The 23,710-nt window shown below is 45.4% G+C and overlaps 1 protein-coding gene across 2 annotated transcripts in view; it reads left to right on the top strand.

Moving 5' to 3' along the window:
- CDH8 (cadherin 8) overlaps positions 1-23,710 on the top strand; it is a 351,561-nt gene that overhangs the window by 226,140 nt on the left and 101,711 nt on the right. For both annotated transcript variants that reach the window (XM_060254013.1, XM_060254014.1), the window contains exon 7: positions 10,539-10,675. In XM_060254013.1, the coding sequence (XP_060109996.1) occupies positions 10,539-10,675 (137 nt within the window). The remainder of the gene's footprint in view (positions 1-10,538; positions 10,676-23,710) is intronic.

The following is a 23,710-nucleotide window of genomic DNA, read 5'->3' as shown; positions in this document are numbered from 1 at the left end:
GAAGGCAATGGCAAACCGCCCCATAAAAAGTTTGCCATGAAAATATTGTGAAAGCAACATCACTATAGTGTCGGAAACGACTGGTGCTTGCACAGGAGACTACCTTTACCTATACATCCCAGATTGCAACAGTTGATTGTTTCCTTGGAAACAACCATATTTATTTAAACTTTTATTAACAAGAATGGAAATTACAATAATACTTAATTACAATAATGTAGATATAATCGCTCCTCCTTCTTTAGGGTTGCCAGGTCCCCAACATGATGACATCACACTTGAGTGATTCATCATGTTGGGGACACAGCCCCTTGGAAGGTGTCAGCAGCTCCTGCTCGCAAAAATATATAAATAAAGGGAACTTACACACACCTGAACTCCGAGCGGCAAATTTGGCACTTGTAATTCGGGTGTCAATTCAATTCTTTCTTTCAAATATATTGTATTGCATTTAAAACATCAAATACAAAGGTCATACGTATTATGTAGTATGATCATGCACCAAACATATAACATAATAAACTAAATAGTTTACTCATTAAAATTGATTATACGGTTTCAACCTTCATATGAAAATGTACATATATCATATAGTTGAACTTATTAACTATGAACTAAAGGCAGTCATATTGTAAGTGCTAACAGCAGAGATGAGATAAAATCCTACCATAAAGAAAGATCATTACATTAGGAATAGATTCTTGTGAAGTGAGATATTCTAAAATAGGAAACGCTTCCATTCAATTCCATTTTATTACAATTGGAGACCAGATCCAACTGACAGAATTCAGGCGTGGGCGGTCTCTGCTTGCAAAAAGACTTTAAAGGAAACCTTCCCTTTAAATTGGGGTGTGTGTGGGGGGGTGGGTTGCAACCAAGAGCTACCCATGCCTGAATTTCAGGTGGCGAATTTTCTTCTTTTGAGTTCAGGCATGTAGTCTGTGTCTGTCACTCTCTCCCTGCAATATGTGCAAGCCATGTGCTCCAGTGGATCAACTGGAGGGCCCTTTAAATCTCACAGAAGGGGAGGGAGAGGGGTAGCCACCAGTGGTCACTTGTAGGTGAGGATTCCCCCTGCTGACCAGCTTGCTGGCAGTGGGCTGGAGCCCCAGAAATTGGGGGTCTGACATCCCTATTTTTCCTGTTCAGCTCAGATCCATCAGCATGTGTGTTTGTCTATCCAAAAATAAATTAGGCGATCTTCCCTGTGGTCTTTTAGTCGTTGCATATCAAGAGGCAAATTAGAGAATAAAGAAACAAATAAAACAAAATGGATCTGCAGACATACAAGGAAAAGGCCAAAACTCTCAGTTTTCATGAACAAACTGGAGCTGGGTTTTGTTGTTGTTTTCATGATTAACACAAATCTAATTATGTCCTGAGGAGTGTCATGAACCAGGTAGGGCTGCCAAGGGAAAGTCAGGCATGGGTGGGGGGAGAAGCTCACCACAGTAGCTCTAGGAATCACTGGAAACTCTATGGTAAAATCCAAGTGTGATGTCATTATATGTGCAGTGACCATCCCCTTTCATAACCCTGCCCTGAATCCCCGCCCCACTGGTTGCCAGGCAACCCTAACAGGGATAGTGGCAACTTGTGTCAGCAGTAACAGTGGAATGTTAATAAAATTGCAGTCCAAGCTATTGAGAGTTTAATAACACCCCCCCCCCCAATGCAGAGGGGTAGCATAACTCAGTAAAGAAGTCATCATAATCATTCTGATTAGGCCTACTGGTTCTTGTATTCTGCATAGCTGCATGACACACCTAGTCCTATTTCATGCTGTGTTTTGACCTATTAGCCTCTGTTTGTGATTTCCCCCCTGCAATGAACTTAAAGTCTGTGTTTTCTTAAGTGAATGTTTTATGCATCTGATAAGCAGGCTCCAGCCCCCCAAAAAGCTTCTGCCACAATGAATCTGTCAGTCTTGGAGATGTCACAAGACTTTTCTTGTTTTCATTTGCATAATAACATTAAGATGACTAGAGAATGACAAGGAAATGGGGGAGAGGAAGCTCTCGGATTCACTAACCTTAGGCACTTTCCTCATTTTAATTGCTCTGGAAAATGTTAAGCTTCACTCTGCTTCATAAGTATGTCCCCTTCCCCAAATTCTTTGAAGCTGCTGTCCTGCAACTAGATTATGCACTGTTCATGGTTGAGCAGATAAGAAGAAACCTTGGGAGAAGAAAGAAGAGATTACAGAACTCATTTACTAGAAGTAGAAAATAACTCTTAGGGAATTGGGATTTGTTGATGCAGGCTTTAAAAAATCAGAGATTTATTCATTAGTTAACTATATGAGGGTTGCCCTGGAGATGAAGCTTGAGGGCAGTTATGGTGAACTGAGGTGAAGAGATAGGATAGAAGTCATTAAGAAATATGAGACAAATGGAGTTGGATCCTCTTTTGAACAATTAATGTTCCCAGGTCCAGGTTTCCTGTTCCAGAGGAAGGTTCCACTATTAGTGGAATGGAACCTTTGGATCCAACCCAGAAAAGGGTTAAATCCTCTAGAGAAGATGCAAGTTGTGAGAAATGGCTAGGGCCATGAGGAATTCCCTTGGCTAAGTGCCTAGAAACTGAACCAGGAAGGAGGAAGTCTGGTGGTGTTGAAATCTCTCTGACTGAGAACTGAATGGGAATCCTGAGCCAAGATTCCTGTACTTCCAACAACGATCCTGTAATTTATTCTATAGAACTGTTTTGATTTTCAGACCACTTTGACTTTTCCACAGTGTTTTCTAATAAGGTGGTTACCCTCGCCATCATTCAGATTGCAGCTGACAAGCACACTGATTCCATCTCATATTCTGACAAACATGAAATATGAAAGTGCCTTATCCTGAAACAGACTCATGGTCCATCAAGGTCAGTCTTGCTTACTCAGACAGGCAGTGGCTTTCTGGATTTTTAGGTAGAGGTTTTTCACATCACCTTCCACCTGTTCTCTTTAACTGGAGATGCCAGGGACCTTCTGCATGCCAGGCAGTTTGGTGTAGTGGTTAAGCATGTGGCCTCTAATCTGGGAGAACGGGGTTTGATTCCCCGCTTCTCCACTTGCAGCTGCTGGAATGGCCTTGGGTCAACCATAGCTCTCTCAGAGGTTGTCCTTGAAAGGGCAGCTGCTGTGAGAGCCCTCTCAGCCCCACCCACCTCACAGGGTTTCTGTCGTAGGGGAGGATGGTAAAGGAGATTGTGAGCCACTCTGAGATTTGGAGTGGAGGACAGGATATAATTCCAATATCATCTTCTTCAGATGTTCTATCACTGAGCCACAGTCCCTCCCCAACACTTTAAAACTTTCAAGGGGTGAGATCACATGAGAGAAATGGCCTGACCTAGCCAGGCCTCCCCTTCAGATTTAATATGTGCGGTCACACACACACATCTGCCCTTGAGTCCCACCCGTATTTATTTATTTTTATTTTATTTTATTTATATCCCGTTCTCCCCGTCAAGGCAGGCTCAGGGCGGCGCACAGGTTAGGGTCAAACAATGACAAGACAAAATAAAACAGCAATAAAATAGGAACATAAAACAATTGTTAAAACATCAGTATCAGTGCAATAATTCATACAGACAATGATAGCAAATGGCAAGTTGGTCAGTATTTGATGTTCCAAAGAGCACCCAGGGCCACCATAGCCTGATAAGAGAAATCTAAGGTGATGTTTACCTTGTCTTAGGATGGGAACTTTTAGAGATTTGCTACTGGGAACTTCCTGGTAGCAAATCTCTAAAACACATGCAGGGCACGTTTCCCAGCTGTCTGAACAGCTAGGACATGTGATGTACCTCGTCCGCATGCACAGGAGCAGTTTGAATACTCCTCTTGTGTGTGTGCAGCCCATGCCTCTCCCACGGGCTGTTTGATTGATGTGGCATGCACCAAAGAGCACCAGCTTTTTCAAAGTCAGGATACTGTCGCACCAAATTCCCAGTGTGATTCGACCCAAGGTCTCCTCATTCTTTCACTGTTTCATGTTAAACATGGGCAGCAAGGTAATGAAGGCAACATTAGTCCCAAAGCCACTAGCAGATCATCCCTTGAAGTGAAATTTTGTGTCAAATTTGAAATTACCTGCTTGAATAAGCTCTCAAAGCAGTTGTGTGCAAAGCAAATAAATAAATGATGAAATACAAACCAGCAAGTCCTAACATTTCTTGAGGATGTACCGTACATCCTTAAACTGCTACCAAATTTTGCCTTATATTTCAAGCAAAAAATCAAAAGATTTTGTATTAGCACCATTTCTCGAAGAGGTGAGGTAGAGTTTCAGAAATCAGATAGCATTGCTTGCTATTCCAGAGGCCTTTTGTGATTAATAAAATGCCACACAATTAATCTGGATAACTTAGACCTTCAGAATCCAGGAAGATAAGGATAAGCATTGACATAGGTTTGCCAGCTCCAGGTTCAGAAATACCTGAAGATTTGAGGATGGAGACTGGGAGGCTGCTAACAGACCAGCACTTTGGACCAACCCAGAGACGCTTAGGAGGCAACCCCAAAAAACCCTCCACATGCAAATATCTGATGGGCGTCCGTTTCCCGTACTTACCCCATCCTTGAGGCCACTCCACCCGCCTCAAAAAGGCACCATGGCAAAAGTGGTACTTTTTTGCTGGGGTGCTTCTGAGGCGGCTTCCGGCCATCTGGAAGGCTAGGAAGCGCCTGAAGAGCGCCCAGGCAGCCGTGAACGGGACGCATGAGCATTCTAGATGCTCCCCTGGTGCCCACAGCCCGCCCCTTTCTGCAAGCACCATCCAGGCACTCTATTTCCAGTCAGCTGTATTTGGGGTGGCTTCAAGCCGGAGAGTGGGGTTTTGGGATGGGAGGGACCTTGATGAGCTAGAATGCCTTGGAGTGTATCTTCCAAGTCAGCCATTTTCTCCAGGAGAAGTATCATTTCTGACAATAAATTATCTCAGCCCCAAAGTTGGAATCAAATGTGGAAAAGTAAATTTATTATACCTTTCCTCCCTTGCATGTTTTTAAAACCCTTAAATGCAGAAAGCCTCAGGTCATCTGCTTCTGCCTCAGACAAATACCTTTAACACCCCTTTCCCCTCAGAAGAAGAAGAAAAAAATTATCTAAGAGTGTTTCATCCTCAGTAGAGGCAAACCATTTTCTTAATTCACAGCAGGCCCTGAAATCCTAGCTATATTTTTTTTCCCCTGCTTTCCTGATGTGTGGTTGTTTATCTCAGTCACCTGGTAACATGCCCTCTCTGGTTGGCATTACTGAGATATGGTGATTTACGGCATCAATATTGTGATTCACATCTCAGCAGGGGAAAGGAGAAAAAAGGGAGGGGTTCTTCATGCCAAATGCTGTTGTAGACCTTTATTTACATCAGTACAAAAAAGGAGGAATGGGGTGGAAACCAGTGACGAGGCAGAGAAGTAAAGCTGCTGAGAATCACATCCGAATCTGCCCTGGAGTCTTCAGCTGAAGAAATGTATGATCACACCACATATTTCCTCCAGCGATCTGTCTCAAAAGCTAACAACGAAGTCCCAATAACCTGTGGTGTTACTAAGGCAATTTCCAAGGTTATTATTTACCCAGATATTTGTGGTTCCATTTTTACAGAAATGTGTTGTTTTATGTATTGCTTACATGTCTGACAGCATGCCCCCATTAAAAAAGAGCTATAATATCATTACCAAGACAAGGTACCTACGAATAAAGTATTTGTTCCCCAACTTTATAGGACTGCAGATCTCAGGTATGCATGTAGATGTATTTTACATGGAGACAAGGTATATATTGAGAGTCAAAAGGGCTTTACCTCCTTTACCTTCCTCCACCCTTGTAAATGTGTTTCATTTCTGCTGAGGAATTGTTCTTTTGGTTTAATACATTTTGGAGCTGAAAGTCAATACAAAACCCCTCACAAAACCCTAATTTTTATCACTTGGAAGATTGTAAATAGAATTACATCAAGGGAGACATTTATTTACGTAGCAAAATAAAATCAATACAGAAGATTACTTCTGCCCACATATATGAGTCGAGGTGCACATTTTTTAAAAAAAGAAATTAAACAGAATCATATTCTATTACCCCTTATATATTCCATTACAAATGTAATAAAACTGAAGAGTTTCAAATTATTATTATCTTTGTAATTCAAATAAACAATTTAAATAAAATAAATATAAGTTCAGCAGAAAGAGATATCCTAGCCAGGCCAGATTAAGGTATTGCATATCAAGTTTAAGAGGCTCCATAGCTCTACTAAAAATGGTAATTTACGCATTTTAGGTTGTTGGTTTATTTATTTAAGGCTCCTCAGAATCTGAGACCATAAAATGTAAGTTTACTTAGCATGTGTATCCAGATTTACTTTTTACTGTAGGGTTACCAGCTCTGGATTGGGAGACACTTGGAGATTTGGGGGGTGGAGCCTGGAGTAAGTGGAGTCTGGAGAGGGGAGGGACCTCAGCAGGGTGTAGTACCAAAGCAGCCATTTTCTTCAGGGGAACTGATCTCTACCATCTGGAGATTAACTGTAATACTGGGAGATCTTCAGGCCTCATCTGGAGGCTGGCAATGTCCAGATCCAGTGGGTTGGTTCCTCCAGGAAATATAGGATCCAAACCAGAAGAAGAAGAAGACCGCAGATTTATACCCTGCCCTTCTCTCTGAATCAGAGTCTCAGAGCGACTTATCTCCTTCCCCCAAAACAGACACCCTGTGAGGTGGAGCTGAGAGAGCTCTCTCAGAAGCTGCCCTTTCAATGACAACTCCTACGAGAGCTATGGCTAACCCAAAGCCATTCAAGGAACTGCAAGTGGAGAAGTGGGGAATTAAACCTGGTTCTCCCAGATAAGGGACCGTGTTCCTTTTAAAAGCCTTATTTCCATAGGAAATAATGGAGGATGGGGGCACCTTCTTTTTGGGGGCTCATAGAATTGGACCTCTTGGTTCAATCTTTTTAAAACTTTTTTTAAAGGACAGGCACCAGATGCGATACTGAAAATGTGGTGTCTCTACCTCAAAAAAACACACACCCCGCCCGAGCCCCAGATACCCACAGATTGATTCTCCATTGTACCATATGGGGACTGGTCTCCATAGGGTATAACTGAGTGCCCAATTGACATCCCCCCTGCTTTCTGATAACCCTGAAGCAAGGGGACGGCCTCCAAACCAATGGGCCCCCTGCCCCCAACTGGGGATTGGCAACCCTACCATGGACTCAGAGCCCTTTGGCTGTTACTTTGTGCCTTTGGCCATCCCTGAACTTTATATTGGCAGACAGGAAGGGAAGGGAAGGGGGGGGGGGCGAATGTTATGCAGCTGGGCTGCCAACTCTGGCTTGAGAAATTTGGGTGTGGTGCTTGGAAAAGCCAGAGTATGGGGAAAGGAGGTAACTCAGGAAAGAGATGATGCCAAAATCCCTCACAAAACCCTATATATTTTTTTCTTGCTACAAAGGTTGTAAATAGAATGACATCAAGGGAGACACTGATTTATATAGCAAAATAAAATCAGTACAAAAGATTACTTCTGCCCGCACATAGGAAACAAGGTGCACATTTTTTAAAAAATTAAATGGAAACGTATTTAATATCTCATATATTTTATAGCAAACATAATAGAATGAGACTGTTTACATCTGTGTACCGCTAAAGTAATTTCATGTTTCTGTTTTGTAACTTCACTTTGTTTTCACTTTATCTTGTTGGTATGTTACACTTCATCAGGGGTTTAAGACAATTTATGCAAAAGGGACTGAACTGTCCTTTTTATCCTAACAAAATTCTAGTGAGGTAGGTCAGACTGAGAAGTAATGAGGAGTTCATGGTTAGCAACACAATTGGGGCAGAATTTGAACCCAGGTCCATCAAACCTTGCCCTCTGTCACTGTCATGGCTCATTCGCGACACTGTTGTGCAGCCAATATTATGATGCAAGACTCCAAACCAACAGACTGTGATTGTTCCTGAACCTTCTGAAGCAATGTTTTTATTTCTGAATAAGCAAAGCTTGTATAACTAGTTTCGCCCCAAGGTCTTGTTCACCGTCAGAATACATTTCAGGTCAATGTGTACTTGAAGTGTACTGAACTTCTCCCATCTCTCCAAATCAAAGACTTTGCCTTGATAGCATGCATTTGAACTGCTTTAAGGCCTTCATATACATTTTCTCAATAATCCTAACAACCCTCAAAGGTAAGCTCAGGAGATCTTTATGTTCAGCTTACCCAGAGATGCTACTGACTTTCATGACACTTAAATAGTTTAAAAAATAATTTGGAGAGGTGGGGGTGCCACTGAATAAAGCAGATATAGGCTGCAATCTCAAGCCTAACTGTATTTTGTTTATGGACATACTCCTTACCTCCTTACACACTAGGGTTGTGAGGTCTGTGTTGGAAAATACCTGGAAACTTTGGGGTGGATCCAGGAGAGGGTGAGGTTTGGGGAGGGGAGGGGAGGGGCCTCAGCATGGTACAATGCCATAGAGTCCACCCTTCAAAGCAAGCCATTTTATCCAGGGGAGCTGATCTCTGCCAGCTGGAGATCAGATGTAAAAGTGGGAAATCTCCAGGCCCCACCTGGAGGCTGGCAGCCCTGGAACACAAGAAACAATTGTCTTGCAGTGTTTAGTGGTTAATAGTTTAGATGCCATGACCTGAATGGCCCAGACTAGCCTGCTTTCGACAGATCTCAGCAGCTAAGCAGAATCAGTTCTAGCCCATACTTGGATGGAAGACCACCAAGGAAGTTCATGGTTGCTATGCAGAGGCAGGCAGTGACAAAACATATCAATTCCTTTCTTGCCTTGAAAGCCCTGCAGAGTTGTCATAAGTTGACTGCAATTTGATGGGACTTTGCATCACCAGTAGCTTAGATAGCCATTAGAAAGACTCATTAACAGCAGGTAAGTCCACCTAGAGCACAGGTGGCCAAACTTGCTTAACGTAAGAGCCAGGTAAAATAAAGTTAGATGTTTGAGAGCCACAAGACAGGATGGAAGGCAGGCAGGCAAATAGATAGCGGTAGAGGTGGGAAGAAAGCAACTTTATATTCGAATGCATTCTCCAAACCACTGACAGCTTAGCTTGGAGAAGTGATTTAAAGAGACAAATGTGGTGGAGGCTTCGAGAGCCACACAATATGTGTGAAAGAGCCACGTGTGGCTCCCGAGACACAGTTTGGCCACCCCCGATCCAGAGCATTGCTAAACCACATCTCCAGAATCAGGAACAGTGTATATCTCTGAATACAAGATCCTGAGGAGAAACCATTGGGGCAGATCATCATCTTCATGCCTTGCTTGTGAACGCCTGAAAGCTGCTGTTGAAAACAGAATAGTGGACTAGCTGGGCCTTGATTTGATCTAGGCGGGCAGTCCTTCTGTCTTCGTCTTACTTGCCTTCTCTGCTCTATCTACGGTGTGAGATCTCTAACCCAGTTTGATGCTTCCCGCTAATTCATCTCTTCATGCTGAGGCAGAATGCTGAACAGATGCAAAACAGTTGCGGCAGGATGTTGTGCGGCGCCATACCTCGGCACAATAGTCATTACAGTCTCTTATATAAATTCACTGCTAGGATTTAGTGAAACCCTTCAAAGCTGTGACTGCCGTACCGTATCAGTACTTTCCAATCTCTCCCTCTCCCCTCTCTCATTGTGCGTGACCCGTCAGAAATTGGAAGGCTTAATTTTCCAGTTTGGTTTCTTTTACAAGTAATGCATTAATAAAACAACTATATGAAAATGGACCGATATAAAAGCTTTCCTGGAGATCTGGTGCAGAGTCCTAAATCACCATTTTGTTTAATGCACCGTTGGAACAATTTACTGCAGCTCTTTCTTGTTAGTCAAGCTGGCTTCTATGTTTAGGCTGCATAATGTACCTGCGCATTCTCATTTGCAAGCTCGGCTTCACTGTCAGATCAAAGTTGTTTTGTTAGAAACCAATGATGTCAATCCATAAAGCAATCAATCTCTCTGTTTTTGTTGTGCATTTTTTTCCCCCAAGCCCTTGACCAGGAAAGCTAATTTGTTAACCAGCTATTGTCCGTGGAATTGCATTAAGACATAAGCAAGTGACACTTTGACTTGATTAATCACAAGTACCGTTTCTTAATCTGAGAACGTTCATTGCATTGTGTTAAAAGAGAACAAAACTAGCCCTGCCCGCTTCATGTATTGACAGAATTATCAGCAGCTGCTATGAAATACAACTCAAGCAGTCCAATAAACGTGATTGATCGTCTAATTAACTCTTGATTCGCAGTAGTTTGTATAAGATGCTACCTGCTGATCTCGATGACTGCTCCCCATGTTGGTGCTAAGAGCAGATAGCTAATTACTTCTCGGACTATATTTCTGTTTCTTGACTCTCAGTTCATCATTTTTTTTTTTGTCTTATAAATTATACCACTATCGAGTTTTCTTAGATCTGCTGGGATTAGATAGCTGCGGCTTGCGATGGATTGCTTATATGGTCTAAGGATGCATGTTAGGCCTTACAAATGCCTTCATGTAAATGTCAAGGATCTCCCTTTTGTAGGTTTTCCATCGATCGGAACACTGACCTTGAGAGACAGTTCAACATTAATACGCAAGACGGGCGGATAACGTTGGCAACCCCGCTGGACAGAGAAACCAGCACATGGCACAACATCACCATTGTGGCAACAGAAGACAGTAAGTGGCTGTAAATTTGTGTGTATAGTTTTTCTTTAATGACCCGGGAGTGTGTTTCTGTGTTCTGGTGGCAGTTCAATTAGCAAACTAGCCAGAAACATTATTTATAATGTTGGTTGCAGAAAGGGCTCAATAGCAGCATCTGTTGCATGTGCATATATTTCTGTTATGATGTTTATTTAGTTTTAAAAGACTATGATATTTATTTAGTTTTAAAATTCAGATCTATCACCAAAGAGAGGGGGGGACCTGCCAGAAGTAGGATGACATGAAAGACTCACTAATTATTGTAAGGCACATATTTGTACCTTCAGGAAGGTAAAGGTATCTTTTTCAGATGTCTGCACCCTTCAACTCTCCCTTCCTCCAAAAAACAAATAGTGAGTGCATAATACATGGATGATCTATTACAAATCATTCCCCATCCAAAGCACAATGTTCAGGCATAACTCAAACTGTAACCATCTGTAGGCACATAGGTTTTCTACGCTATTATGTCAGATTGCTTTCCCAGTGAACACTGTAGCTTTTTTTGCTTTTCCCACTACAACATTGCATATCTCGTTCATTTCCTCTGTGCAAATGGTTGAAACATACCAACCTGAAAATAATATTGGCTAGATGAAGAACTCCCCCCCCACACACACCAGAAAGAGGTGCCGGAACTTTCAAGAAGGAAATGAAGGAGAAACTTTTAAACATTGGCAAACTACCGACCGGTCTCTAATTTACCATTTTTAGGTAAAATTATAGAGAGGGCAGTGGCGTCACAGTTGCAGAGCTTTCTGGATGACGCTTCCATCCTAGACCCTTGCCAGTCCGGCTTTCGCCCGGGTTACGGGACGGAGACAGTACTGGTCGCCCTGGTAGATGATCTCCAACGGCACCTGGATCGGGGCGGTGTGGCGGTGCTGATGTTGTTGGACCTGTCGGCTGCGTTCGACACGGTCGACCATCGGCTACTGACCCGCCGCCTCACCGATGTAGGGGTGAGGGGGTCTGCCTTACAATGGCTTGCCTCCTTCCTCGAGGATCGGGGACAAAGGGTGGCAATTGGGGGCGAGCTGTCCCAGAGGCGCACACTGGATTGTGGAGTGCCTCAGGGGGCAGTTCTCTCACCAATGCTATTTAATATCTACATGCGCCCCCTTGCCCAGATTGCCAGGAGACATGGACTTGGGTGCCATCAATATGCAGATGACACCCAACTCTATCTGCTAATGGACGGACGGCCTGACTGCGTCCCAGAGAATTTAGACCGGGCCCTGCAGGATTTGGCAACCTGGTTGAGGAAGAGCGGGCTGAAACTGAATCCAGCGAAGACAGAAGTCCTTTGTCTGGGTCGGGGCGCTCGGGGAGGGGAAATACCTCTCCCGGTCTTCGACGGGGCGCCGTTGAAAGCGGCGCACCGAGTTAAGAGCCTGGGAGTTTTACTGGAGCCTGCATTATCAATGGAGGCCCAGATTGCAGCCACTGCCAAGTCAGCCTTTTTCCATCTAAGGCGGGCAAAGCAGTTGGCTCCCTTCCTAGAGCGCCAAGATCTGGCAATGGTGCTTCATGCAACGGTCTCCTCGAGACTGGATTACTGTAATGCCCTCTACATGGGGCTGCCTCTGTGCCGAACCCGGAAGCTGCAGCTGGTGCAGAACGCAGCGGCTAGACTGTTGCTGGGACTCCCTAAATGGGAGCACATACAGCCTGGGCTGCGCGAACTGCACTGGCTGCCAGTTACATACCGGGTTCGTTACAAAGTGCTGGTCATTACCTTTAAAGCCCTATATGGTCGAGGACCTGTCTACCTTAGGGACCGTCTCTCCTCATATGAACCCCAGAGAGCACTGAGGTCAGCCGGGTAAAACCTGCTGACTATCCCCGGACCGAGAGAGGTGATGCTGCAAAGCACCCGTAACCGGGCCTTCTCCTCTATAGCCCCGAGCCTATGGAACCAACTTCCAGAGGAAATGCGGGCCCTGCGGGACCTAGAACAGTTCCGCAGGGCCTGCAAGACCTTCCTCTTCAGACTGGCCTTCCCTGATGAAAATGGAAATTGCGAAGGAAACCGCCATCAGAAAAAGTAAACATAGCACTAGCACTTTTAAAAATTAACTAATTTAATTTTAAAGCTTAACCAGATTTTAACTAAATGCTGATAATGTTTAATGTAGTTTTATTTACTTGTATAATTTAACTCTGAACCATGTTGTTAGCCGCCCTGAGCCTGCTCCGGCGGGGAGGGCGGGATACAAATAAATTTGTTGTTGTTGTTATTTTTTTTTTAGAATTTTGTTTCCATTAAGAGGTTTTGGAATTCTGTTCCACCACGTTCCCTCTGATACTCTCCTGCTCCACCCCCACCACAAAAAGCCTATCAATTTCAGGTCTGGAGGTTGAGGAGGGCCCGGAACCTAGATAGCCCAGGCTAGCCTGATCATACCATGGCTTGGAAGTTAACCAGGGTTGGTCCTGGCTAGTACTTGGATGGGAGACTAACCAAGGAAGTCCAGGGTTTTGATGCAGAGGTGGGAAATGGTGAACCACCTCTGAACATCTCTTGCTTTGACTACTCCAGAGGGTTGCCATAAGTCAGCTATGACTTGATCACATACACATACAAACTGGCTCTGTCATCTCAAAATATTGAGAATGTTCATATTAGTTCAGGGCTCTGGTTAGTCTCTGCTCCCTCCCCCCCCACCCGATTCTGGAATTCAAGGCTTTAAAAAAAAAAAAAAAAACCCAAATCCCTCCACTTTGTCCACTATATTATTCCTGGGGAATCTGCTGGCCCACAGGAACAAAATTTGTGGAACAGGGACCATCAGGACGGAGAAGAGAGAAAGTCCTTTCCCAGAAGTTCCACGTGAAAACATAAAGCTAGTAACATAAAAACAGCCAAGCAGGGGGGAAAAAAATCAACAAAGACTTTCAACTGATAAAATATAGTCGAAGGGTGGAATCAGATGAGCTGTTTTCTGCAGTGGTCTCTTGGCTTCAAAAAAGCTGATTCATGTTGAGACATGCCCTGGCGCCAACCTGGCAGCCGACAAAGGCACGGGCCGTGCACATGCAGTCCACACCGCTCCTGTGTGTGCATGGCGCACCTTGCTGACCACACAGCTGAAAATGTGCCACAGAGGCACAGCAAGGACTTCAGAATCTGAACTTCCCAGTGGCTGTTTACTCCTGGGGCCATCATCCCATGAAGTAAGGACGAGCAGGCCCTGGGGAAGAGATGTGTGTGTGTGTGACCACACACATTAAATCTGGGGGTGGGGGTGGCTATGACAGGCCAAAAAGCCTGTCTCATCACATTCTAAGAGTTTACAGAATGATGTCGCTGGCCCTGAACTCTGGAGGTGGTGGCTAACACTGATAGCTGGCTAGTCCTGGTCTTTAGACGTTGAGTCTACCAGCTGTTATTTCATATAAGGGGTAAGACCTGGATTCTTGAGGACTTACCTAGCAGCAGGCCTTCCTCCTGGCTACTGTCTCTGCTGCTGGCACTGAAGGCAGCGGAGCCCTTCCCAACAACTGGAAAATGGCAGGTAGGCCCCTAGACTCCCTCAAGGTCTGGCTGCCAGAGGAAATCTCCCTGATGCTGCAGTTTCCTCCCCTCACCACTAGGGGCTTTCTCGTTCTGTGTTTGACTTGGTAATAGACTATTGCTATATCAACATAACACTGTAATAATGCCTGTAACTGGTTCTCTGAATTCCCAGTGGTCCCTTCCTTTCTTTTTCAATAAGTGTCTAGCTCTGTCCTCCACTCTGCAGGCACGTCACATCTGAAGCAGTGTTCTCAGGTCTATATTGCGAGGTTTGGGAGCATCAGCAAGTGTTGGCAGACTAGAGCTGGCACAGAGGCTTGCACCTCTGTGGACCAGTTGCTCCAGCAAGGCAGCTTTCCTAATCCTCAATTTAAATTGGGCTCATCTGCCCTTAGGATTGCCAGTCTCCTGGTGGGGCCTGGAGATATCCCGTTTTGATAACTGGTCTCCAGCTGGCAGAGGTCAGCTCCCCTGGAGAATATGGCTGTTTTGAAGGGCAGCATTACACTACACCATGGCATTACACCATGCTGAGGTCCCTTCCTTCCCCAAACCCCACCCTCTCCCAGATCCATCCCTAAAGTCTCCAGTGTTTTCCAACACAGACTTGGCAATCCTAGCTGCCCTACTGGCAGGTATTGAGCACCTGTGGCTGTCTGTGCTGTGGGCCAGGATCCTGTAAACAAGTGTCAGCCTCACTGCCTGGCTGTGGGATGATGCTGCACATTGCCACTTCATCTCCTTTGTGTCACTTCAGCCCAAGCTGTCTTTCGTTCCCATTCCTGTAGAGAAGAGATAGAAGGGGGGAGGGGTAAGGGCCATATTTTGAGCCCTGTGCAGGGGGGCTGGATATCTATCAGGCATGGGATGAGGTTTCATTTGAAGGTTCTGACAGGCTATCCTCTGTCATGTCATCCACTGGCACCTCTGCCCTCTCAGGCCTCTACTGGTCCTAATGGGCTGCTTGGAGGGGGTCATTACAAGCACCTTCCATTGCATTGTGTGTCTTTCCGTTTATATCTCTGTAAACAAAAAGCCTAGAGCAGGAGTGTCAAACATGTGGCCCAGGGGGCAAATCTGGCCCCCGAAGGGTTCCTATCAGGCCCCTGAGCAACTGGCTGTTGTGTGCTTCCTTCTCCCTCTCTCTTGCTTCCTTCTACATCACAGCTTGCTTTGCCAGACTTGCTCAATCACACAGGAGCTACAGAGCAAAACCTCTGTCTTCTCCATTGGCTGAGACTCTCCATCGGCTGAGGTTCTCCAAGGGCTGAGATTCTCAACAGCCTTTGCCAGGCTTTCTCAATCACACACCAGAGCTACTGAGCCAAGCCTCTATTCCTTCTATTGGCTGAGGCTCCTCCCCCTCCTGGTCCCCTGGGGAAAGAAGGAAAACCTTGCTCAGTTCCCTGGATCACATGGGAGAGAGACAAAGAAAGCACCAATGAGTTCTAATGTTTTAATCTTTAATTGTGTTTGTGTCCTTTATAAATTTTATATCTTCTTCCTGGCATTACATATTATTACACACATGACCCAGCCCAATAAGGTCTCATTTATGTTGGATTCAGCCCTCATAACAAATGAGTTTGATACTCCTGACCTAGAGACTTACTTAACAAACAAAACAAAACAAAAAATGAAAGCTGGAATTTCAGAGAGCCTGATACATGTTTTGTTGTTATATTGATACAACAGTGTTCACTTGCTGATTTTTTTCAAAAAAAGTGGTAGTGGGTAGCGGTAATGACATTCCCAGGGATAATACCAATGAATTTCCCTGGACAGCTAAGACCTCTGTGAGCCCAGAAGCCCACCTGCCACTTTCTAGCTTCCAATACTGGTGGCAGAACTAACTGGGAGGAAGGCCTGCAACATGATTCCAGAGCCACCAGAAGAGGCAGATGCTGCCCAGGGAAGTCCAGGTCTGGTTTGGTCCTCCTTTTCCTTTTAAACTTTAAAGAGACATGAGGGTAGGTTTAGCCTTCGGAGACCATGTCTACACCACTCCATAGGAAGTAATGGCCAGTAGACATCACCTCAGCTATCAGTTGGCATCAGCTGTTAGTCAAGGTCCTCAGTCCCTTTAAAGTTTAAAGGGCTGTTATTTTCTATGATAGTAGATCTGGTCTCCAATGGCTCTTGAAAATATAAAGGGAAGAGAAACATTGACTAACAGCTGCTTGCTGGGGGCACTTTTCTGTCCTGCCTCCTTGGTAAGTCTATGACCTTTTCCACCACAGTATTCAGTTCCTTCCCTTTTAAAAATTAAAGGGACAAGGGGGGCAGGTCTACCTAAGTCTCAGCTGCTAGTTGGTATGTCTCATCCCTTTACATTTTCAAAGGCTAATATGTTAATTTGGGGGTAGACAGAGGCCAGGTACAGCTCTCCATAGAACATAATAATGGCCCTTTAAAATCCAAGAGAAAAGAGGCACCAAGTAATAGCTGTTTCCCTAGCCAACTTTCTCTCTGTCCATCCTTCCTCAACCACTCCTGCTGCTGTTGGTGGAGGGACTGAAATAAATAAATAAATCCCAAACTGATACCATAACTTCCAAAAAGTTAAGACAATGGAACCATTGCCCTTCCTGAAATGCACCTAAAATTAATGTTTTTTAAGTGTACATCCCTAAATATTGCCCAGTTTCCTTCCTATTACAGCCTCCATCCCACATGGCTTTTATCCATGCAGTTCCCACAATCCTCTGCATAGGTCTTTTGGGTGTTCAAAAGATTGAGGGCATTGAATGTGCCGGTCTGGCGTGGGGGGATGGAGAGGGGTTGGCGATTTGGCTGGTGTACCGTACGCCTAACGCACCGGCCAACGCCTTACCGTCCCTGCTCGAGGCGGCGACAGGCTGGGTGCTGGAGCACCCAAGGCTGATAATCCTGGGTGACTTCAACGTCCATGCTGATGACCCGTCCTCCAGTTAGGCGACGGACCTAGTGTCTTCCATGGCGACACTGGGACTCTCTCAATTTGTTGTAACCCCCACTCACCAGGCAGGACACATGTTAGACCTGATCTTCGCGGCCGGGATTACAGTGAGCGATATAACTGCAGAGGTAGTGCCATGGTCGGATCACTTCGCTCTCAAGGCCCGTGTAAGTATGCCCCCCCAAACCTGTTTAGGCGAAGAGCCGATTATGGCTCGCCCGCGGAGCCAAATGGACCCGGAACGGTTCCAGATGGCTCTGCGGGATCCCTGGCCCTCTGGCGACTCCCTCGATGGCCTGATTGAGACTTGGAATAGCCGGCTCTCTAGGGCCATTGAGGAGATCGCACCTCGGTGCCCTCTGCGACCTCGGACTAAGCTGGCTCCGTGGTACACCCCGGAATTACGCCAGCTGAAACAAGGCCTTAGACGGCTAGAGAGGCAATGGCGGCGTACCCGTGACGAGGCGATTAGAACATCCTATAGGAAGTTTATGAAGTCCTATGAGATGGCAAACATACTTTGAAGTTTATGAAGTCCTATGAGAAGAAAACATACTTTGCGGCTAAGATTGCATCTGCAAATTCGCGCCCAGCCCAATTATTTAGAATAATTCGGAACCTAACTACATTGCCTCAAGGCAATTCAAAAGCTAAGGAATTGGAGATAGGCTGCGAGGCCTTTGCGAAATACTTTGCGGATAAGGTCCAATCGCTCCGCCAGGACTGCCCCGCCAATTTAGAGGCAGTAAGTGGACTCGAAGCCCAATGCGTGTCTTCGGATTTAACTCTGGATTGCTTCGACCCACTCAGCTTGGAGGAAGTCGACAGAATTCTTGGCACTGCACGATCCACGACTTGTGACCTGGACCCATGCCCCTCCTGGCTAATCAAGGCCTGCCAGGAGGAATTAAGATATCCTATACGGGATATTATAAATCGATCCCTTTCAGAAGGTGTTTTTCCAACACCCCTGAAAGAGGCATTGGTCCGCCCTCTCTTGAAAAAACCGTCATCAGACCCGGCCGAATTGGCACACTACCGGCCGGTCTCAAATCTGCCCTTTCTGGGCAAGATTATCGAGAGGGCAGTAGCGATGCAGTTACAGGAATTTCTGGAGGACGCTTCCGTCTTAGATCCATACCAGTCCGGCTTCCGCCCGGGTCATGGGACGGAAACAGTCCTGGTCGCCCTCATGGATGACCTCCGACGACAACTGGATCGAGGCGGCTCGGCGGTATTGCTGTTGCTAGACCTATCGGCTGCGTTCGATATGGTCGACCATCAGCTGCTGACCCGCCGCCTCGCCGACGCAGGAATTCGGGGGCTAGCCTTACAGTGGCTCTCCTCCTTTCTTGACGGTCGGGGACAAAGGGTGGCAATCGGGGGGGAACTGTCGCAGAGGCACCCACTTCATTGTGGAGTGCCTCAGGGAGCAGTTCTCTCCCCGATGTTGTTTAACATCTTTATGCGCCCCCTTGCCCAGATTGCACGGAGGTATGGGCTGGGCTGTCATCAATACACAGATGACACCCAGCTCTATCTACTGATGGACGGCCGGACTGGTGATGTCCCAACAAACTTGGACCGGGCATTACAAGCCGTGGCTGACTGGCTCAGGCTGAGCGGGCTGAAGCTGAATCCGGTGAAGACTGAGGTCCTTTGCGTGGGCCGTGGCGGGCCGGGAGGGGAGATCACCTTACCGGCCTTTGACGGTGCGCCACTGGTACCAGTGCGCAAAGTCAAGAGCCTGGGAGTGCTACTGGAATCCTCTTTATCAATGGAGGCCCAAGTAGCTGCCACTGCTAGATCCGCCTTCTTTCATCTTAGGAGAGCGAGGCAGTTGGCCCCCTTCCTGGAACGCACCGACCTAGCAACTGTGATCCACGCAACGGTCACTTCGAGATTAGACTACTGCAATGCCCTCTACATGGGGCTGCCCTTATACCGAACACGGAGGCTTCAGGTAGTCCAGAACGCGGCGGCCAGGCTGCTGGAGGGACTACCACGGTGGGAAACTGCACGGCCTGGGCTGCGGGATCTACATTGGCTGCCGGTTGTCTACCGTGTTCGCTATAAGGTGCTGGTTATCACCTTTAAAGCCCTATATGGCCGAGGACCTGCCTACCTAAAGGACCGCCTCTCCCCATATGTGCCCCAGAGAGCACTGAGATCCAGCTCACAGAACTTACTGACAATCCCTGGGCCAAGAGAAGCCAGGCTGAGGGCCACTAGGGAGCAGGCCTTCTCGGTGATAGCCCCTCGCTGGTGGAACGACCTTCCAGAGATGGTGCGAGCCCTGCGGGACTTGAACCAATTCCGCAGGGCTTGCAAAACATGTCTCTTTCAGCTGGCCTTTGAGATGGAACCCGACTAATTTGATGAATGGACAACTAGTCATCTTGTGGATATCACGACTATAGCATTTAGCACCTATTTTATTATATATTTAACTTTTAAATAATTTTTACTGTAACTGATATTTAAAATTGTTTATGTTGTTTTATGATTCATGGGATTCCCATGTCTGTCAGCCGCCCTGAGCCCGCCCCGGCGGGGAGGGCGGGATATAAAAATAAAATATTATTATTATTATTATTATTATTATAAAGAGGACCCCTTGTCTCTTTTCTGGAAGAACACACACACACGCACACACAAAAAGCCTGGTTGGATTTCACCGTCCAAACTGATTATATTCTCTTTGTGCCGTTATTTCTTAAATTCTATGGCAATTCCTTAATTTTAGTGCTAGACATTCAATGTCCCTCAAAAGGGAGCCAGAGGAGCTAGATCTGTATCTAGAATTATAAAGTTAACTGGAAAAAAATAATATTCCGTATTGCTACTAAGATATTGAGTTGAATTTGATCTCCAGCATAAAGTTACAAACTAAAGAAATATGCAAGTAGCTTCATGTGTCCAAAGGGCATTTGTTTGTAATTTTTAAATGGTAATTTCTTCCCATATCACATAGCAAGCTCCTTTTGGGACTGATAGTGCTCAAAATCAGTGTACCTCAGTGCGGGATGGGGGAAAGAGAGAAAGAGAGAGACTTTATACCATTTGACTAAATATTTCAGAGCTCCTAAAATAACTTCTTTGATCAAAAGTTGCTAAAACTATCAGCTCAAACTCTTCTCCCCCCTCCCAATCCAATCCAAAATCTTTCTCTACACAAGGAACAAAAATAACTGAACTTGATTGCCTTTTGTTTCCAAGATCTATTGTATTAACGATCATTCAGATATTACAAGATGAATTATGACGTTGAATGAATCCCATCTGATCTGAATGGGAACTAATACAATATAAGGCATTTATTTTAGTAGCTAAAAATAGAAGTCACTATTTTAAAATCAAAATTCAGGAGTAGTATTGTAACATAAGAGCCTGTAGAAAATATGGTGGTGGTGGGTTGGGGGTTTTTTTGCATTGGGGAGTATCACAACAATGTACAATTGATTTGGCTCCAGTACAGCATATGCAGAATTGTTCTGGCATCATGTATGATTCCATTCATGCTCTGCCTTTGTGTGAGAGGTGCTTTATGCACAAGGACTAATGGCTCATAGGCAATGCTTCCACTTGTGCCATCAGCTGGACAAGTGAAAATGTACTGTACGATATAGTGTCAAATGATTATTTGTGGTGTTTCAAAAAATAAGCTTCTGCTTCACCAATGGATACACAAACAGAAATACTCCTTAGTACCCAAGATACACAGTTGAGAGTTACTCCAGTCGATGTCCATCAAAAGCAATCCATGATCATATTTCATGAAACATTAGTTATATAAAATTTATTGATATTGAGATAAAAGACTGGTGATCACCCTGTAAGCAGATACAACTTAAAGCTAAGAGTTAAGTACGGTGTTCTCTGAGGAGTAAAATAGCTTAATGGTGTGAAGAACTCATGACAGATTTCTTTGGATGTTGCAGCAGAGCAAATATCCTTCATTTGATCTGAAAGAAGCATTTATCTCCATTACATTGCTCAGACGTATTCACAGTCTGCACTTTTTAACCCCTTTAAATATGTTTACAAAAAATTAAAGTTATTTTCAGTCTTAAAAGATCTTGTATCTCATGGGTCTAACCTCCTTGAAACACTCTGTGGCCTAACTAACCCCACATTTGAACCTGTGAGATTATGATTTCTCAAAGACTGTGTCAAAGATCCTTTTTCTCTATTTCTCTATGACCTATTCAAATAAGGTTGAGACTCTGATCAAATGGTTAGCTGCTTTAGTAATCTAGGGACCTGGTTTCTATTGCAAAAGTCAGGTGATTTAGAGCCCCTTTACATGTCCGGTCAAATTTGTGGATCTGCTTATTTGTGAGATAGGAGTATTATGTACATGTTTTCCCACATGTGGTTTTGTTATCTGTAGTAGTAATATGGATTTTTGGCTGCCCCTCCTCTTATTCTATCTCTGAGAAGATGAGCAAGAGGAATTAAATTCATGTGGGGCTTTTTATGAAATACCGATTGGAGTATCTTCTGAAGTATGGGAAGTTCTGTTCCTTCGTAACAGCATTCTATTGATAGTTTGTCTTGGTGCTCTCACAGCACAGTCCTGGGGGGTGCCAAGATGGAGGTGCAACAGTGGTACTTCTGGTTCATGCCCTAAAAGGAAGCCAAACAGGCTTGCTGAACACTTTCACAGTGGGGCTGCATAACGTGCAACCACACTGGCATCCCAGCAATCTTACTATCATGCCAGAATACATCACTGGGGCATACAGGGCCAGCCCTGCCACTAGGCAAATTAAGCAATTGCCTAGGGCAAACAAGAGAGCCAGTTTGGTGTAGTGGTTAAGTGTGCGGACTCTTATCTGGAAGAACCAGGTTTGATTCCCTACTTCTTCACTTGCAGCTGCTGGAATGACCTTGAGTCAGCCATAGCTCTCACAGGAGGTCATTGAAAAGGCAGCTGCTGTAAAAGTTCTCTCAGCCCCACCTACCTCACAGGGTGTCTGTTGTGTGTGTGGGGCGGGGGGGAGGTAGAAGAGATTGTGTCTGCTCTGAGACTCTGAGATTCAAAGTATAGGGTTGGATATAAATCCAGTATCTTCTTCTTCTGGGGGTGCTGAATTGGGTGCCCCCCATGTGACTTGGTGATGTTATCAGTGTACCGGGGGAGCGTCAGAAGTTAGCCTTGCTTAGGGTGCCAGAGAGTCTAGGGCCGGCCCTGGGGGCATGACGGCAAGGCCATGACAGGCATGGGAACCAATCAACTGGAACCCAGCCCTGGGGACATGTGACCCAAGACAGCGGCACACAAAAAGGGGAAGGGGACCCACTGCCCTGCACACCTGCCTGGGCTTATCCAGATGTGTTTGAGGGTCATTTGTAAATACATTAAAAACTCGAACCTCACCTTGGAGAATAAATCCTGCTGTCTAAAATGCTCTGCATTGACTTAGATTTAAGTCCAGCTGAGTTCTGTGAGACTACTAAGAATAGTACAGAGGACCGCTACCTTGGTTGGAAGGGGGGGGGAGGGGGGGAGAAACTGTCAAAAAGCTTTTCTTGACATTAGGTCGCTTAAGACATTTTCTCATCCTTTTGCAATTCTCGAACAAAAAGGGGAAGTGTATAGACCAGACTCCAGTAAACAAGCTCTGCCATTTATAGGTCTATGCGCTTTCAATTAATGATTGCACTCTACCCTCCGAATTATGTTTGTTGTCTGCTACAAAGGAAGGCTGCCTCTTTTTCCTCTCTGGAACCCTCCAGGACACACTCACCTTTTTTACTTGCAGGCAGACTGCCAAATGGAGACTGCACACACTATGTGCTCTCAACAAGGCTGTAGATTTTATTAGTATACTCCTTGTAGCATCTGGTGGAGATAAATCCAGTTCACAGCCAGGCAGTGGGAAAACCTTTTGTGCCTTTTCCAGGGTGGCCTCCTCATGTTTGCATTGAGCAGTTCTTCCGAATCTAGCTGTTCTCTGCCATCCACAGAGACTGTAACCAGGATATAGGGAAGGCTTCTGCCTGGAAAGCTTCCTTGCTGTGTGTGTGTGTGTGCACACGCACAGTCAGGTCTACTGAGAGCTACTATGGGCCCTCAGGCAGATAGTCTTCCTGCTGGCCTCTCTTTGCCCAATTCTCTACTGTATTTTTGTCATTTATATTCCGTCCTCTCCACTTTCCTGACAAGGGAGTCTTCAGTGCCTTAGAATGCATTCAGCGAAACTGAGGGCATTTTCTCACTGACCTTACTCGGGAGCGACGTCCCTCTTCACCGCGCAGCGTCTGCGCAGATTTCGCACTAATTGCTCCGCAGAACCCGGAAGAGCCGCAAAGTCCCGCGGCTTTTGCATCGCAAATGTAAACTGGTTTTTTGCCAGTTTACATTTGCGACACAAAAGCCACGGGACTTTGCGGCTCTTCCGGGTTCTGCAGAGCAATTAGTGCGAAATCCATGCAGACGCTGCGCGGTGAAGAGGGATGTCGCTCCCGAGTAAGGTCAGTGCGAAAACGCTTTGATATTTTAATAATTGTTTTTATGTCTTATGTTTTATTGCTGTTTTATTTG

Source organism: Heteronotia binoei, chromosome 14, assembly GCF_032191835.1.
Source record: "Heteronotia binoei isolate CCM8104 ecotype False Entrance Well chromosome 14, APGP_CSIRO_Hbin_v1, whole genome shotgun sequence".
In the NCBI taxonomy this organism is placed as follows: domain Eukaryota; kingdom Metazoa; phylum Chordata; class Lepidosauria; order Squamata; family Gekkonidae; genus Heteronotia; species Heteronotia binoei.
This window is presented reverse-complemented; position numbering and strand designations above follow the sequence as displayed.